The 19,304-nt window shown below is 35.3% G+C and overlaps 1 protein-coding gene across 1 annotated transcript in view; it reads right to left on the reverse strand.

The window, feature by feature from the left end:
- LOC113237518 (toll-like receptor 6) overlaps window positions 1–9,970 on the reverse strand; it is a 59,610-nt gene extending 49,640 nt beyond the window's left edge. The window contains exon 1 of the mRNA XM_026474072.1: window positions 9,811–9,970. Coding sequence (XP_026329857.1) covers window positions 9,811–9,860 — 50 coding nt within the window. The 5' untranslated portion in view covers window positions 9,861–9,970. The remainder of the gene's footprint in view (window positions 1–9,810) is intronic.
- Between the last annotated feature and the right edge of the window lie 9,334 nt (window positions 9,971–19,304).

Here is a 19,304-nt window from a genome sequence, read left to right on the forward strand (position 1 = left end):
AGCGCGCAACTTGATACCTAAGTGAAATATAGTATATATCACAATGGTGACTGATTTGGTTATGCAGATTGGACAACCTGGGTACAAGCGAGTTTGCGCCTAACACAGTGCATATTGACGGAGGACAGAGAGGTGCGATGAGGTGATGGGGTAGTCTCGACTGGACACGGTAATTGAAAGGAGCTAGCAACTGAGGGCAATTTATGTGGTTACGCAGTACTTTAAAAAGAAATAAAAATCAAGCATTTGCATTATTTTTATAATATTATAATAATTATTTCTATTAAATCCATCTTATACCTGTTTTCTTAGAAGATTCGAAGTAGCGATTGCAGGTTATTGGAGTTTTCTGTGTCAAGGAATACAATTTTCATAAAACCTTTTACATAATTAATTGTAGGATTATTCTCACAGCTATTCCGCTGGTGAGCTAGCTTTTCTTTAAATTCGTTCAGAAATTTTATTTGAGATGTTACTTGATCGAAGAATAGCTTCGTCTGTCTTTGATCTATCTTGGTTACGTAAGAAAGTTTTTGCAGTTTCACGATTCTCGAAGTATACCTACTTTGATTTTACAATTTTTCTCTGGAAATTCAAAAACTTTTATATTTGTGAACTTGTGTGGCCGTGGAAAGTATTGAATGCACTTCATTAATTTTATTTCGATTTTCTAATGCGAAAGAACAAATTCTAGCCAAAAAAAGATCACAAAGGTCCGTAATTGTGATAGATAGCAGCGGTGCACTGTCGGGTTGATTTTTGCAAAACTGGAATATGCACCATTACGCAATTCCCAAAATTGCGTAGATAAGACATACTTAAATATATTATCGCAAGTTATTTTTGGTATACGCGCTTTTTATTCTAACCAGAGACTGAAAAATTGGGTCCGTTCATATTTTATGAAACAAAAGAACCACAGTGAGTGGCTCTCGCATTAGGAGCCATAAAGCTGAGAGAGCTTGAAATGCATTTTAGGATTAAGAAGTGCTAATAAGCTTTTACAAGATGAAGCTATTTGGACGCTTAGCTTTTGCGCAACGAATTATTACATTCATAATGGAACAAGATTCATAACGACGGAGATCATATTTATATACATGTAGTAAAACATTTGTGGCCCAATTTTGCGCACATAGAACAAATACTACAACAGTACTACTACAGGTACCTACATACGCACCCTTTGTGTAATGAATCCACATCTGGAAATTGACAACTTTTCAGGTCAGTTCTTTTATACTTAAATAGGAGAGTTCCAAATTGCACACATCACACTGTTAATGCAATAGTATATTAACTCAAAAAGTGTATTTTTTCTGAATCGATGAAAAACGAATACTCACTTCCCATGAAAGATGATTAAAATTTATGTATAGATCCAAGATTATCTTTGTTTGAGGACTGTAAAAACTGTATGTGAGAACTAGCTCACGTAAAGTGTGTATCATTTTTAATTAAGTAGATATCTTTTAATTGTTCCTTACAATATTCTAACGACGGTTTTATTGACGTGTTGAGAACCAAATTTCAGTTTCAGCAATGATTTAATTCTGAAATTCACATATTTAGTTACAACACTATAATTTGTTTCATATATTTTGTATTATTTTTACGACTTTTACGAAAGCACTTTTTAATACCTCCAATGAACACTGCGCCTACTTTATATTTAGTCATTTTATGTTATTTTTGTAAACAGCTATATTTATTTACTAATATTATGCTCCCCGAATTTTATGAAAAAAAAAGAAACAAAAACAAAATTGGAAAAAACAATGAACGAATTTTGTGTGAAAAAAATTAAAGGAACTGAAAACAAAATAAAAACAGAACAAAGGTCCAGAAATCAAGTAGGCGTAGTGGTCATTGGAGATATCGTTTTGACGATCTATTCTTACATGTGATCGATTATTACGATCACATGTGGGTTTTTTATTTCAAGGGTACGACGATATTATATGTGTCATTAACATGTTTGCCTCCATCACACCACAATCTTTGGTACAAATCCTTTATGCTAGACTCCCATTAGTTTGATTAGACCTTTGGCTACAATTCTGGTAAGTACCCAACTCCTCTCGCTATTAATCTGTAATTCTTCGTAAACAGTTTAAACAGTAACTATGTGGTTTGTGCCTAATCAATTGTCTTTCTAACTTATAAATCTTTCAGCAGTTTTCAGTAGCGATTTTCAAGCATATCTTACTACAACCCAAAGTTGGTTATAGATACCTATGTTGGAAAAACTGATTATTTTATTTATAGTTATAATTTCTTATTACATAAAATATGTACGCAGGTGATTTTTGATGTCTGAATAACGTTACCAAATTCACTACTTGGAGTCGATTGTTACTTTAAAGTTTATTTTAAAAAGTTTACTAAGAACGAGGCTAAGTATAACTGCGGTTCTGGTTTCACAAGGTTTAATAAAACTATCAGATAGGTCCGGGACTCGACTGCTATCGACAAATCGATAGTACCGATGTCTGTCCCACATAATCAAATTTTGTTATTGTCTATGTGTGTGTCCATGGCACCCGCGACACAGGGTGTTCCTAGTGCGGGGCTACGTTGAATGTGTGCGTTATTATTATTATTATTACAAAATTCGGTAGTCACTATATAGTATTATAAAAATTCCAATTTTTTGATTTTTTTATAACATTGCTATAATTAGTAAAAAAACGGTGTCGCATAAACCTATTACAGATTTCTTTGTACACCGCTGCTTATCATATTGTTAGTAATAAACACAAGAGGGTAAGAAAATACTCCGCTCCCTCCGACCCAAACAACAGAGTCGCATTCGCCACTTGCATGATTCGTTTTTTGTGGAAGTATGATGAAACTATTCTTTCTATGTTTCTGTCATAAATATTATACGGTATGTAAATATGTACGTTCATGTATGTACGGTAGGTATATTTAATACTAATTTTGCAATAGTAGATTAGTCTAGTTACCTATATTTTCTAGTAATTTTAGTGCGAAATAAATTAGCATTAGTTTATTTATTGTCAAACGATCAAAGATTAACTTTATAGTCAGGGAAGTACAATAATAATTATTATATAATAGTGTCCTTAATAAACTACGTACTTGGATATCATATCGATTGTACCCAGAGGCTAAACAAATAATTGTTACACAATAGAAAGCTCAAATATTAAACATTAAGTAAAAAAATTAAAGAAGTGTTAGGAATGCAATGATTCAAAATCGAAACTAATATATTCTAAAACTAGAACACGAAGACAAGGCCACTACAGCTAACAATTAAATCTGTTTTTACATTTTTTGATACCTATCATACACTTATATAAGAAGAAGAATATAATTAATTTGTTCATAAAGTTATTACTTCAAATAAGATCATTGTTTTGGGGACACCAGCCATTTACACTTAGTATTCAATGCACCTATCCAACGATACGAAACTACTTGCAGAATGCCCTGTATTGCTTTATACCTACTTTAATAAAAGACGGAAAATCGATGCTTGGTAATAATACGCAGCAGCTGTGAGCGTGTTGTACACAAAAAGTGCGTAGATATATTTTGCTGTGAATGCAACCCCGACGAGCACCGTGACCCCTCTTTGTAATAGGTATTTAGGGCCCGAATGCCGAGGGGTCGGACCGTGATACTACGAGGGTCCCACACTAAAGGGTGAGGGATAATGCTCACTATATGAATTGTACTTGATCGACGAACTACCAAAAACACGACGATGGTCGATTTCCTTTCGAATCTTGTTTCAATACCTCCAATGAACACTACGCGAATTTTTAGGCCTGTTCCGTTTTTATTTTGTTTTTTGTTTCTGTATTTTTTTTTTTCACAAAATTTGTTTTTTGATTTTTTTTATTTAGTTTTTTGTTCCTTTTTTTTCACAAAATTCGGGGAGTCTAATATTAGTAAATAAATATGGCTATTTACAAAAATAACAGACTATATCCAAAAAATAAATTAAAGTAATACCTTGGCATAGTGTTCATTGGAGGTATCGTTTTGTTTACCTTCTTTGTCACAGTAAATACCTTGGTATTCGATAAACAAAGAAAATGTTCATCCAATGTAAGTAATAAAAAGCTTTACGAGTTTGCCGATGCCTTAGGTGATCAACGCCATTTTGTTTTTCTTGCAAAAGTGGACATCCAAAAATGTATTATTGAATGAAAACAACAAAATCTTCAAAACTATTTTCCTTTACGTGACCTTAAAATTTATGTGGGTATAGTTAGTACATTGATATCGTTGGGGTACAGACTGCTTTTGAGATTAGTGTATTAAATTTTAGGGGCAATTCGATTTTTAACCCCTGACGCCAAACAGTGAGGAGTTATATATACATTTTAAGCCTTGTGTCTGATTGTGCGGAATATTCCCAGCTGCCAAACTACCTTCACCTTGGCTGATGATATCAAGGCAATAACTGGAAACCACTGGACACGGCTCGCAAGGGACCGGAAAGAATGGCGCAATTGAAAGGAGGCCTATACTCAGCAGTGGGTGCAAACAAGATGAAATGTTGATGATGATGTCTGATTGTGCCTGTGGGATCGTAGCTCCTAAGCCAACGGACTGATCTCAAACCAGTTTTTATTTGGTTGAAGGTTGGTTAGCTTTGTTTAATGAATATACTCCACCGTTAAGATCATCAGCTCTTTTGCTAGAGTTGAGATATCAATCATACAATGTGTCTTGAAATTTTTTTTTACTTTAATCGCAGTGAGATATGGACACTCTCCTTGCTAAAGGTTCGTATTGTATTGTATCGTTTGTACCGCTGCCATCCGTTAACCACGCGTTAAAACGCGGCTATCTGTATCTGTTTTAAATAGCAAAAGATGAGCACAAAATTCTGTTCTAAAAATGGGTTATGTTTTTTTATGATACCTCAAAAAAATATTTTGTCACTTAACCGCAATTTAGCGGACGGCAGATCGGACGTCATTATTGTTAAGTACGTTAAGTACTAATAAGTCGTACGATATTAATCGACTTTAAGAAGCTAATATTTTCCACTCTGTCATATGACGGTTATATACATGTTACCTATCGTAGGTATATAGTATCTTTTGTAAAATATTGATATAGTCATTAAAAGTACGCGAATATATGAAAATACATTGGATTCAAAAATTTACCTAATTTTTTTTTATTATTTTTTTTTATTATTTTTTTATTATTATTATTTTTATAATATCATGTGACGGGACGAACAAGTCGTGCGTCTGATGGTAAGCTACACGCCTGTTCATAACAGTTGCAGTGCCACTCAGAGCTTCAAACCGCAAAGATCTCAGAAAGAAAGAGCCCGTCACCCTGAGACATAAGTTGACAAGTCCCATGTAATTTCACCAAAACCCTTACCCTTCAAAACCGGAACACAGTAATGCTAACATTACTGCTTGGCGGCAGAAATAGGTAAGTTGGCAAGTACTTCCCTGGACGAACTCTTTCACAAGGAGCTCTACTTCTTACTTGATAATTAATGAATATAACAATACTAAAGACAACTACACTCCCACCTTGTCATAAACAACGCATTTTCACTTTGGTAAATTTCGATGTACCTAAAATGTTCATTATATCAGCCAGAAGACGTCCACTGCTGAAAATAGGCCTTCCTAAAAGATTACCAGACTAGCCGGTCGGACGCGACGTGCATCCATCAGTTACCCGCCGCCCTTACCAGGTCATCCGTCCATGTAGTAGGGCGCCGTCCCACTGAACGCCTTCCGGGTCGTAGTTTCCATTCAAGAACTTCTGCCCCAACGGCCGTCAGTTCTACGACCTATGTACACTGCCCACTGCCATTTCAACTTGCTAATCCTATACGCTATGTCGGTGACTTGCGTTCTTCTACGGATCTCCTTATTTCTGATTCGATCACGTAGAAAAATGTCGAGCATTGCTCGCTCCACAGCTCGTTGAGTGACTTTGAACTTTTTTATGAGGCGTAGTAAGTGACCACGTCTCAGAGCCGTAGGTCATCTCTGGGAACAAGCACTGCTCGAAGACTTTTGTTTTCAAGGACTGCGATATTGTGGACTAGAAGACATCCCGAAGCATCCCGAAAGCTGCCCAACTGAGTCGGACTCGACAATTACTACCTAAAATGTTATTTCTTAACAATAAAAATGAAACTAAATAAGATATAAAAAATCTGCTTTTAGGGGGTTATGATCTTGTTTCACTGATTCCAGAGATATTGATAACTGAATTTGGCTAAAAATGTCGATTACATTGTTTATGATAAGGTCGGCAATACAGCATACAGTGTTTTAAAAACCCCGATTTTGAAACCTGCCATTATTTAGACTCATACTTTGTACGAACAAATAAGTATTTCCAATTGTCAAGTGATAACCCTGACTAAAAAATAAAAATCAATACGACGCAATCCACGGTTCTAGTTTATGATAAGTTTATGGTGTGTAGATGACAGCTAAAGCTGAGTAAAACTCCCATAATCCGCGGTATTACTGTGAATTATTGAAGTGAAAAAATTTAAATAACTTTGTAACGAATGAAGCTAGATTACCTTAAACTGTGTGTCATTTATGGTTTTATCGAACGACTAATCGGTTAGCTAATCATTTTCAAAAATTATAAATTGTTTTTTTTTTTCACGTTTAGCCAGACGAAAATTACGCAATTTTTAAAGCGACTTCAAAAAAAGTAGAAGGTTCTCAATTCAACTGAATGTATGTTTTTTTTGTATATATGTTACTCGATGAGTTGTGAACCGAATTTGCGGATTCTTTTTTGTTGGAAAGAGAGTACCTCACTATAGTGCTCCCATTTAAATTTGAAGAAAATATTCCACCTCCAAGGGTGGCAACCTAGAAGATTAATGACTTTTGAGGTCGGTTTTTCAGTACCCTGTACCGAAGTTATCAAAAAATAAACTCTGAAACATTGTGTAACAAGTCAATGCTCTGAAACTACTTATTTGTTTCACCGGTGTTTTACTGTCGTATTTGTATTAAGCTACAGAAATCTGAGAGAAGAATTTGGCGTGTCATGAAATTAGCGTTTACAAAACAATGAGCAACACATAGATGGCATTTCGTATAGCTACCATTTATCTACAAGAATCATTGACATGTTTCATACATTTTCATAGCAATCATGAATTAAATAAAAGTACGTGTTGTCATTTATCGCGCATAATTTTTATTCTCAATTCTTCTTAAGATTATATATTATATAATATTATAGCAGGTATAAAAGAAAACTTATGCCCGCACTGACTGTATTACAACGGAAAATAGATGGAAATAGAATAGCATGAATAACACAAAGCAAAATCACGATAACATGCTTCCTTTATTGTATAGCATGATCCTGATTGCTTTATTTCATATCACGATGTATGGAATTGCACAAATTGTTAAGAAATATAATAAAACCATTGTGGTTAACGGCTTAAAATGGAACCTTTTCGATACCTACGTATACTATTATTACTTTCGAGGGAAGGCCTGTGGCGTCTTTTCAAACCCTATTCTATGAAAAATTAATCTCAACACACCAAACTGACGACAGGCTCCAAAATAAGCAAATAAATACCAAGACTTGGTTTGCTGAAATTGCCATTCGCTTTAAAATCTTAAAATCGTGTTTATGTAATAGTTAAATAATATATCACTATACTAAACAGTGGGTAATGGTCACTTTTTTATTATTAACTTTTCTTTCTGTCGTTGGCAATCACCAGAGCCGAGCTAATGTGTAAAATAAAACACACAATTTCTGCTCTGGTCTGGTCTGGTCTTTTTTGTTTTTTATCGCAATTCACCTAAAGCTGACAACTATTTTTAACCGACTTCAAAAAAAGGACCAGTTTCGAATTCGACTGTTGTTTTGTATGTTTGTTACGCGATAATTACTATGATGATTTTGATGATTCCTTTTTCGTTGAAAATAGGGTACTTCAGTAGTTGTCTCATTTAAATTTGAAGAAAATATTTTACCTCTAGGGGTGGCAAACTAGGGGAAGAATGCCTTTTGAGGTCGGTTTTTTTAGTAATCTGTATTGAGATTATTCGGTAAATAATACAAAAGCATTCACATAAGTGGAACACAGTTTTTTTTAATTTAGCCCAAACTGGGTTATGAATGCAAGGTTACTTTAAAAGTAACTAGCTTAGGAACCAATATTAACTGCCTGAGTATTTATTCTAACACACAAGTACCTTTTCGCCGGTTTTTTAAGTTATTTACCTACAGTTATGATATTATTGCTTGCGTATGTCCACGTAGACTTCTTGTACTCTCTCGGTTCCATAAATTATCTCTCGCAGAGCTTACCGGCTTTTTGACTGTATCAATTTCCTTTGCAAATAAGCGTTGTTTAGATCTTGTGCTATTTCGTGTATTTCTGTAAAACGCACATCTTCGACCAGATTTTATGTTATGACTACAAGCCCAAGTTACGAAGGTCAAACATAATATTTTAAGACCTATTTATTTGCTGCCCTTTAATCTACTAAACGACTGTTTACTTTAAGACCGTAATTAACGCTACATTGTTTTCCTCTCAGAAATTTAATTTTGTCCGCATTTGCACCATGAATGTAAATCTCTGCGAATCGTTGGTAATTTATAAATTGTTTTGATCTGTCAATTTCTCAAATTCGTGCTTTACACTCGTACATTTGAATTTTTGCAGCAAAAATTGTGAACCGGCGTTAGCAATTGTTCAATGAAACAATAAGCGAAGATAGCATGAAGTGATAATTTATTCAACATTGTACCGAGCACGTGTCTAGACTGTCCGTGTTGGGTGGCATTTACAGGAAACATTGTTGCAACCAGCTACTACAAAGTTTTATAACATCCTTTTAAAATGCAAAAGGCGACCCTACTTCACTTTCACGGCAATATTCTCCAAAGAAAACAGGCGGCGATTTTAATAGTTGTAAATACTAAAAGCCTTTTAGTCAAATAACATAATTGCATAAAAATATGCTGAACTCAATAAAAAACCTTTCTTCGATCCACATTCCTCCGACATCTTTTCCAAAGAGTATCCCAATAAAACAAAATATGTATACCTAAGTTGTTTAGCGCACATTTCCGGTCTCTATTCAATTCCCTTACATATTCTGACCTCAGAATATTTTTATTACGAGCAATCTGTAGCTGTGATTGGATTCATCCCAGGCAGGGAACTCGATTTATTTTCCAGTTGGAAATATTTTGGCTTCCTACACCCTATTCTTCATGTACGCCTTCTACAGACAACAAGAGAAGGAAGGAGGTCAATTCATTGAAATGAATTATTACGTTACTATGTAAATATGTCGGCCGGAACTTAACGGCCAATTTGAATACAGTTTTCGCCCACAACCTGGAATTTATGATCCAGACCGGTGGCTCTGCAGTTAGATGATCGCGATAAGTAGGCGGCGGAGGGCTAAGTCGTAAAGAGAACTTTGTTTTTCTATAGTCGTTTGAGTTGTTTATACAGGTTCCGTATTGGCAAACTTCTACTTCAATATATGATCGTTAAGTAAGTCATTACGTCTAATTGTTATTCTCCGAGATTTGTCTTTCTACAATGAACTACCAGGTGTAGCTTGTGTATAGGATATACAACAACTTTTTGATACAACGTAGCTATTTGAAACTTTAGGGAAAGTTCCGGAAGAACGCACAGCAGAAGGATCACTTGCAGGTGTTAATTGTAAACAAACAATTCGCGTGCAGGCGTAAGTCGCAAAGCCTTTACAAAAAACAACTTATGGAAATTTCACGACAAACAAATTGTTAGAAACAATAAATACAAACCTTCCCGGCCAGCGCGATGGTCTCCACACACGCCAAACGTCTCTCAGCATTGCGCACTAAAGAGTTAGTAATGATCGGAATAAACTTTGAGCGTGCACATGGCAAGGTCTGTAAGTAACGAACGAACAGTGAACAATACGTAGCAGTTGCGCGAGGGCCGCGGTCGTGACTGAGGCTCGTACCAAAGCGAATATCGTCGGCAGGGTGGCTCTAGACTGCCCTCGTCCCGCGCCGCACCGCTCCTCTTTCGCCGAGTGGCCGCCCTCTGCCGGCGTCTCGTTTGCTGACTCCCGATTTCAGCTTACGTTTAGATCAGCAACACCAAAGACTAAACTTTAAAACTTTGAAATATAACAGTTATTCCCTCAGTTTCTGTTGCTTCAACAATAAATTTAATACCGTACACATAATTATAAGTCAAATCATATATATTATGACAAAGTTGCCTTCTTAAATTGATAAGTAGCCACGGTTGATTCAGCCAAAATTTTTTGGGAAATACTTTTTATTTTACATTTCAGCACACAGACCAAAAACCATTGTATTACAAGTTAGGTTTTCGATTGAAATCTACGCACATTGGTATCAAAGAGTTCGAAATATTTTGGAGTATGAATTACGATTGCACTCAGCAATAATCAAGCTATTCATGATTATTTTTAGACCTTATTCGGTCGAGTGTTAAAGAATCCTGTCTCTTTGTTCTTATGAGTTAGAAACACAAATAATCTTCATTAAAAAAGCTTTTAATTTTATTGATTGTCCAAATTACGAAATGTAAGGGTGAGAAGGAAAGACTTCACCACAGACACCGTCGCGAACGCCGATGGTTACAGTCTAATGTACGCGCGATTTATTATTCGAGTTTATACATGTGTTACGTTACGTTATGTTCCGTGAACGCCAAAATGGATTTCAATTGGGAATAGTACTACGTGTTGAGCCGTGTATACATCGACGTGGTGTGAGCTCTACGCATCTCAAAGCCTACGAGGTGGTGAGCATTTCCGAATTCAATGCTTGGTGAATCCAAGGGTTCGTAATACGATACGGGGCGAAATTAACGGCCGTATTTATTTTAACGAAGCCCAAAACTGTGACAAGTTATAAGCAAACACAACTTGCAAGTGCATTTGGCGCTGTAAGCATTGGCAGTGCAGTGCTAGTAGGACTGGTTAGGAACTATATTATTAACATGAGGAGAACATAATCGACTGTACTTTCAGCAATTTAACGTATTAGACAACATCACATACGTTGCTCTGATCCCAAAGTAGCTAAAGCACTTGTATTATGGAAACCGGAATCAACGACGGTACCACAAACACCCAGACCCGAGGCAGTATAGAAAAGTGAGTTTTCTACACTGACCCGGCCGGGGATCGAATCCGGGACCTCAGAGATGGCGATATTATTATTACAATTATTAAAGTGTTGCTGACTAGGTATATGAATTGAGGTTTATTTTTTTTATTTATTTATTTATACTCAGGTTACAAAGACCCCTAAATACACACCTATTTACATAATAAAATAGTTTTACAAATTTTGTATAATTTTTGAAGTGGTTTTTTGTTGTATTAAATATTTTTGTTGTAATTATGTAAAGTATTATAGTACATAAATCAAATAAAAAATTTTACATAAGTATGCCTGAATACAATAAAGTAACATTTAAATTTAATGTGACATTTTCTTCCTATATTGACAAAACTTATGTATTACGACGGTGTTACGTCCTTGAGAGTATGAAGAAAAATTGCATATCAGCTTATTATTAACAAGTAGAAAGACTTTGGCAGGATATTTAGAATAATTATTACTCGGTGGTTACAAAGGCAAAAAAAGGTAACCTACCCATGACCGAGTTGCTGTCACAACTCAGGTGTAAAACCGCTACCTAGGCGCGATGTCAACCGAATTCTGGATGTTTTTGCGATAACATCCAACGTAACGTTAGTACGTCCGTATTCACTCATGTATTATATTATCTATTATAAAGCTAACTCTCTTAAAATAGATATTGATTTTTATGATGAGTTCATAATTTCCTCTAATTATTTATTAATTTATTTTATAATACATTTTGTAATTTTAATATCACCCGAAACAAACTAAAAGTGGAGTCTTTCGCGATTCTCGTATATTGTTTACACCTTTAAGAGAAGAGAGGAGATTTTGAAGACCACGTACATAAATTACCCAACTTCGGCGTCCACCCATTTTGAACTAATAACTACTCAAGTTACGTATACTAGAATAAAAAAGTGCAGTGTAGTGCTTTGTAGTACAATACAATGTATTTCGAATACCCTTTATTGCACGCAAGAACAAAACACAGCGACAAACGACAAAAACAGAGCAAGCGGCTTTAGTGCTGCTGGACAGTAATTTGTTGACTTTGTGTCAGTTATGAACTTAAAAATAATATTAGGCTAAGGGTCCAATAAATCCTTATCTTTACGAACCTAATGTGAATATTATGCTTCTATAAAAGAAAATGGAAAATAATAAAAAATAGATTCAGGAACATATTATAACTTTAAAAAAAAAAAAGTTTTACGGACCTCAGTAGTTTATGGAATTACGTCTATTTGCCAAATTTCATTCAAATTGATTAACAGAAAGTGGGTGAAATCCAAAAAAAAAATAGATCAATCCCCTGATATGTCACCTTTAGAAGTGGAATAATATTTTCTGCAAATCTGAATGAGACCACTTCTAAAATATTCCTTTACCAACAAAAAAGAATCGAAATCGGAGTAATCGCGTAACATACCCACAAAAACGATTAAAAAGATATCGAGTTCTTATGTTTTCGCGATTGTTACACATAGGAAATGAAACTATTTTTCTGGATTTCAATCGCGTATATTTGTTTTTTCAAACAAACCAACGTTTCGGGCCCTTTACAGGTCCCGTGGTCACGGTTGACTTGGGTGACCATGGGACCTGTAAAGGGTCAGAAACGTTGGTCAACCGTGACCGTGAGCTTGGAGTAGACGACTCTATTCAAATTAAGGACTGTTTGGCTCAGTGAGTTCTGTCTTTTGTGTAAGTTTTAAAACCAATCCCAGTTGGTAACGATGCCCGCAAAAATGACAACAGTTTTAATCAGTGCACTGCTGCAACTGCGCCTTCGAGACAAATAGTCGTCCCGATAGCAACCTTACGAAACCTTACAAAGACTAACTTTTGAAAAGTGATAACAATGTTCTTATTGAGTACTTATGTCCATGGTATAGTTTGGGGTAGCTGGCTGGTTGTTATTGGGTGGAGTACACCCATACGATGATGTCGATGATTTCAAAAATTGCACAACACTAAAACTGTTCAACGTAAATAGTAGCTGAATCGATATTTATATTAGTTAACAAAATGCTTCACTTTAACGTAGCCCATCTCCAAGCTTCTAAAACATTTCAACTGAACATTGTCAACACTGAGTATCAAAATATGCCATTCACGAGGTTCAAAACTACAGTGAAACAAAAAATGTATACTAAAGCTTCTGCGTATTTGTTGACAAAAATCTGTAGTGGCGACCCGTTTAGCTGTTGCGACCTATGATGTTAGAAATAAATATTGTAAATGATATGATATGTATATAATGGGTACGAAAGTTTATTTACAAAGACCAACCTCTACAGTTTCTTACATTCTTCTCAGAGGAATCTGCTTTACGAATGAGCAGTAGAGTTTAATCAATATGACGATTTCAAGTGTAATTTGCTTACGTATGAAAAATATTTTTTTTTATTTTTCACTTTTTTTACTATTGTTCTCTCGAAGATTAAACTGAATACAAATCACTAGCTGTTTGATATTATGTTTTGATATAGTCTGATTTGATATTAAACACACTAAAATCATTGTATTGGTAAGAGCTACTTTGCACTGAATTGTAGATTAGATCAATCTTACGTTCCCAGTCGTAAATTATTATTACGTACCATTCGTATACCTCTCAAAGCAACGTTAAATTGAAACATGATGGTTGAATGCAGCAAGCAGGCACTCAGTCTTAACTACTTAAGGTGAAGCGAGACCCAAAATAGGCGTTTTGACGTATTTCGACCACAAAAATGCACAGAACCCACAGACCACAGTAAATCGGTTTTTCGACATTAAATACAAATTTAACTTGTTTTTTTCTATTCATAATGAAAACAGAAGATACCGGTAGTGAGTTATGGGGCTCGAAACACGATTGACTAAACTTCTCCCGAAAAAAAATCACACAGCTTATCAAAATTTTCAGTTTTATCTACTCAAACATCAAATTCATTCATTTGGTATTATTATTATTTCAAACTTCAATGAAAATTTCTCATACGTGTTCCGTAACAAATACGTCAGTGGTACAGACCACATATTTCTTTCTTCCGTGGTCAGTGGACTATGACCTTATTTTACAGTAAGAGAATTTTTTTTTTTCTAGAATGTAGGTATATGTTTCAATATCATGCAAAGAATAACTCCGCTCTTTAAAGCCACGATACCATTTCGCCTTAAGTTGAGTACCTCACAGCCCCTGTGGCGTTTTCAGTCCTCTTAGCCGAATAAATCCCCATGGCCTTTAGTATCCCTCCAAGATTACACTGCAGGACATTTTCATCTGACTTTGTAAGTGTAATAGGTACAAATATTTATACTATCGGTTGTACGCAATATCTGCACCTGAAAAAAGGAAATGTAATAGGAAGAACGTGACGTGTCCTTGCAAAGATTTCAATGTATGATTGAAATGACGTGATTATTCAGAAATTCATTTCCTTCCCAGCGGAAACTTACGTATTTTCGATTGTCCGTGAAGGTTATTACAATATACAACCTAGCTAGACGTACAATATGGGGACAATTTTTTTTTATGACACCAAGACTTACAAAAATATAACATTTATATTTTTGTGAACTGATTTGGTTAGTTTCACACTTTGATCATCAACTATACACACCAGTACATTTAGCAGAACACTAGTAAAATCTTCAAAATAATGTACATTTTTTTCGAAAGTCTGGTCAACTATTTACTTCTTACTTTTTAGTTTAGGTTTAATCTGAAAATAAAAAAATTCTCATTCTCAATTAACCTAATATTACAATTCTTACAATACAATTCTTAAAATATTTCTTATACTTAGCGCTAGGACAAAAAAGTCGTTCAAAACCAAAAACAAACATCTGCAACAAGCACACAGAAAACTCCGTAAGGTCTGCTGGTTCGTTCCGTAGCTCAGTTGGGAGAGTGTTCCCTGGTTCGAATCCAGCCAAATGAACACCATGGTAATGAAACTTAATATTATAAACTATTGTATGTTCTTTGTGTTTTGTTCGCCTAAATGTATCGGTATGTATATTAATATCAGGTAACGTGTAATACTTAATACTTATTGCATGTTATTAATGTATAGTTATCAAAAAAATTAGTGTAATTATCATATATAAGTACTTCGTTCCCTATTACGTGCTTATTAACGGAAGCTAATAAATGGAACTCCAATAACTGATTCATTCCTCATTTATATACCTGCTTGAATTGTTGTAGGAGCTATCTCACCGAAGTTGTAATTATATACTAAGATAGTAATATTAAATTTCAAGGTATTTGATTAACTTAGCAGAGTGAACGTACATACAATTAGGGAACCGCTAGCAGTATAAAAATTACGAATTAAAACTATAAGTAGCAGTAGAGCTTCTTGTCATAGAGTTCGTCCAGAGAAGTGTACCACCTTACTTATTTTCATCGCCAAACATTAATTTGACCATAATTTCGTTCTAGTTTAAAAGGGTAAAAGTGCTAGTGAAATTACAGGCACATGGGACTATTCAATGTCTCGGGGTGGTGGGCGCAGTGGCAGTGCCCCTCAGATCACAAGAGTCTCAACCATATTATAGTCAATCTCGAAAGGACCAATTTGGAACGATTAAAACTAAATCGATAGATTGCCTGCTGGATGAAGAGGTAATTATAGACTTTCTACAAGGACATCGACTCGATAAAATCTGAGGGGTAATGCTACTGGGCGTACCAGCTGGACCATAACCTGTTAATTGCTGTAGTTCCACCAACTTCCTTACCCTCTAAAACCGGAACGCAGTAATGCTCACATTACTTACTGCTTGGCGGCAGAAATAGGTAAGGTGGAAAGTACTTCCCTGGACGAACTCTTTCACAAGGAGTTCTGCTGTTACGAAAAAAATATCGCGATACAGGACGCTTTTATGTCGCTTTTTCATAAAAATTAAGTAATTTGGATGATTTGCTGAGTAAAATTATAATTAGATTATAATATTTTAATTACCTACATGAACATCGTATTTTAACCTCAAGCCCCTATATTTATCTAATTACATGCGCAATACACAGGCGTTATACAATTTCTTTAAGCTCCTGACCACTTTCAATACGTTTTATTAATTTTGAAACAGAATCAGAGCTAAAACGTATTACAAACAAATCTGGGACAAAATATTCAACCAGTACCTAGGTAGTCATAAAAACTCAGTAAATTGAACGGTAAAAGGATCTACCTCTGTACAAGCGTACGCCGAGCTCTCTGATGATAACCGACATGTCATGTTGGTATAAACGTTTTCAAAGTTCTCCAAAGCGATAAGCTTGTCACAAAATCATGCCACTTTATTCACGGACCAAAATCTCCAAACCACAAGCAAAATTATTTTAACACAAAGCAAACGTTTAAATTCTAAAAAAAATTTGTTTAAGTTTTCTAAATGTTTTTAACAGACTTTAAAAAAAAGGAGACGGTTCTCAATCCGACTATGTTTTTTTTTGTATGTATGTTACGCGATAACTCCGGTATTTGTGAACCGATTTTCATGATTCTTTTTTGTTAGAGAGTAACTCCATAGTAGTCACATTTCATTTAGAAAAAATTCATCCACCTCTAAGGGTGACTGTTCACGCATGAAGCTTCATTTTTATAAATAGCGCCTAAATTTTACTTAAGGAGCAATTATTTTAAGGGTTTTGCTATTCTCCAATTCAAGGCGTTTTTCTCTCTCAGTATACTTTGAGTACTGAGAATCGATTTTTCATTATCTCCTATGTCAAGTCCTGTATAGGGGCGAACTAGGGGATATTTCAATAAAACGTGGCAAATAGACGTAATCCCGCGTACTTTTGAGGTCGGTTTTTTTAGTACTCTGTACTGAGATTCTATTGTAATAAATAATTAATTGCATGCATAAGTGCATATAAAGTATTAATTAATCGTTTTTTCCTATAAATATATGCTATCGATTATATAGGGTGTAAATTTCAGACGGGGCAGTAAGGCCAGCCACTTAGTCGTTGTGGTTACAGGAAAACGGTTCTAGAAGACTATCCATGAATTTCGAAGATATTTTGATTGGCATTCACAGATTTTGTAAAAATAGTACAGTCAGCAAGATAAAAGGCAATTTTTAACGACAACACCCCGTGTAAGTTGGCTACTAAAAGTATAATTATTTGTGGTACTGAGTTGTAGTAATGACTGTGACGTCATTAGCTTATTATATTTTACACTATGTGAAAAACGATAGGTAATATGAACGTAATATGAATTTGAATCGAGAATAGGCTTGCAGATACGGCGAGATACCGGAAACGCAAGATGTAGAGACAGATATGCAATCTCAACATCACCTAATTAATATTCAACCAACATTGTTAATAGGAAATGATAATAGCAACTGTAATAATTTCATGGGCGATTGGTTGTGTTCAATAAGTTTATTTATACCTGTGGAGTCCTCATAATGGCCTTTCATGTATTATCTTTTATTCCATTGTTGGATACATTTTTAGGGTCCCACGAACAAAAACAAAAAATACTTTATTTAATGTGCCATGTTAACTTAAGAACCGTAAAATATAACAGGCTAATAAATCATTCACAATATAAATTAGACACCTGATAGAAAAATAAAATAGATGTTGTTTTCGGACCTTTCTAATGAATATAAATTAACAGCAAAATGGAACGGACTAAACGAGTTGTTTTGAAGAATAGGCATTTTTGTTCCAATCATGTTTCTATCGTGTGTCGAGCAAATTATTGTTCTTATGTTATTGTAGCGGACTGTATCAATTGGGTTTGGGTGGGTGCGAACAACGAGTAAGCAAGGCCAAAGCAAATTTACTTATAGTTTATTAATTTATTATAAACACGTACAGGTATCAAATCAAAACAGAAAGCAATAGTGAAGAAAAGGCGCCAAAAACAATCACATTTAAATTTAGAATTTAAAAATAAAACTAAACTTAAAAAGACTGTATAAAATATATACAAAAGAGAATTATAGCGGCAGCTGCGATTCGCTACAGTTATCGTCGTGTTCTTTCGTCTTTTGGGCCTTTTACAATAATACAGAACCCTTGCCGCCCGAACCTGTTTCGTTTTCACCAGGTTTTTTCTAATGGAGACCAACAATAGCTCCGCGACACCCCGCCCCTCCACTGAAAGTTCTTTCACGATTCTTTCAAGTTAGACAGCGCATTATTTACTTATGTCTGTATATTACATCTAACGCTCATTCCAACGTCCACCGGCAAAGTGAAGGCATCCTTTTCTGACAGCGTTTATAAAAGAATAGCTCTGCCTACCCCAATGGGAAAAAGGCGTGAAGTATATGTTATGATAAATAAAGCTGGCCGCCGCGCGGCTGCCGCGCGAAAGCCCACTTACGCCGCTTTCACGTACATTAATGGCGAAACCTAATTATATTTACTAGGTAACAACATTTAAATTCCTCGGAATAACACAACTGCTCATTTAAGTTAAAACGTAAAAGCTAAATAAATAGAGCGTATTTTGCCATGACAAATGCACACGGTCGCTGCGCGGCGGCTCCACGGTCTCCGCGCGGTGAGCGTGGTGAAATTCGTTTAGAGCAGTGATTCCCAAAGTGGTCCAGGTGGACCCCCAGGGGTCCACGGGAGACTTGCTGGGGGTCTACGTAGGCGTGAACAAAAAATGGGGGTCCATAAGATGTTAATGGGGGTCCACGAAAAATTATCTGCTTTTGATAGTAAAGAGCAAAAATGTAAGCATAGTTTTATAAGGGCCTACCTACATTGTTTTAAGTACATAACTAAGCAGATAATATTTTAATAAGGCAAGCGACTTTTACTTGTCCAAACTTGCGTATTCGATATTACGTACAATTTCGTGTACGTACATGTACAGACTTGCAAAGCGCTATCCGCCCGACAATGCTTAATGCTTGTTCAGACATGAACTTGATCACCACTATAAATACTTGATGCCAAAGACAAACTCATTCATTTGTTTCCGGAATTTCGAAAAAAAGGTTTGAGATAATTTATATCAGTGTTTGTTAGTGCCGGAGAAAAGTAAGTAAATACCTTTTTTTTTTGTTATAGTACTTATGTATTTTGTTTACGTGTACTAGTCGGTTGATCACAACTGCTTGTATAGATAGGTAACTTAGGAACTTACAGATATTTTAATTGTCCTCTT

Source organism: Hyposmocoma kahamanoa, unplaced genomic scaffold, assembly GCF_003589595.1.
Source record: "Hyposmocoma kahamanoa isolate Upper Pololo Valley unplaced genomic scaffold, ASM358959v1 100021, whole genome shotgun sequence".
Taxonomy (NCBI): Eukaryota; Metazoa; Arthropoda; class Insecta; order Lepidoptera; family Cosmopterigidae; genus Hyposmocoma; species Hyposmocoma kahamanoa.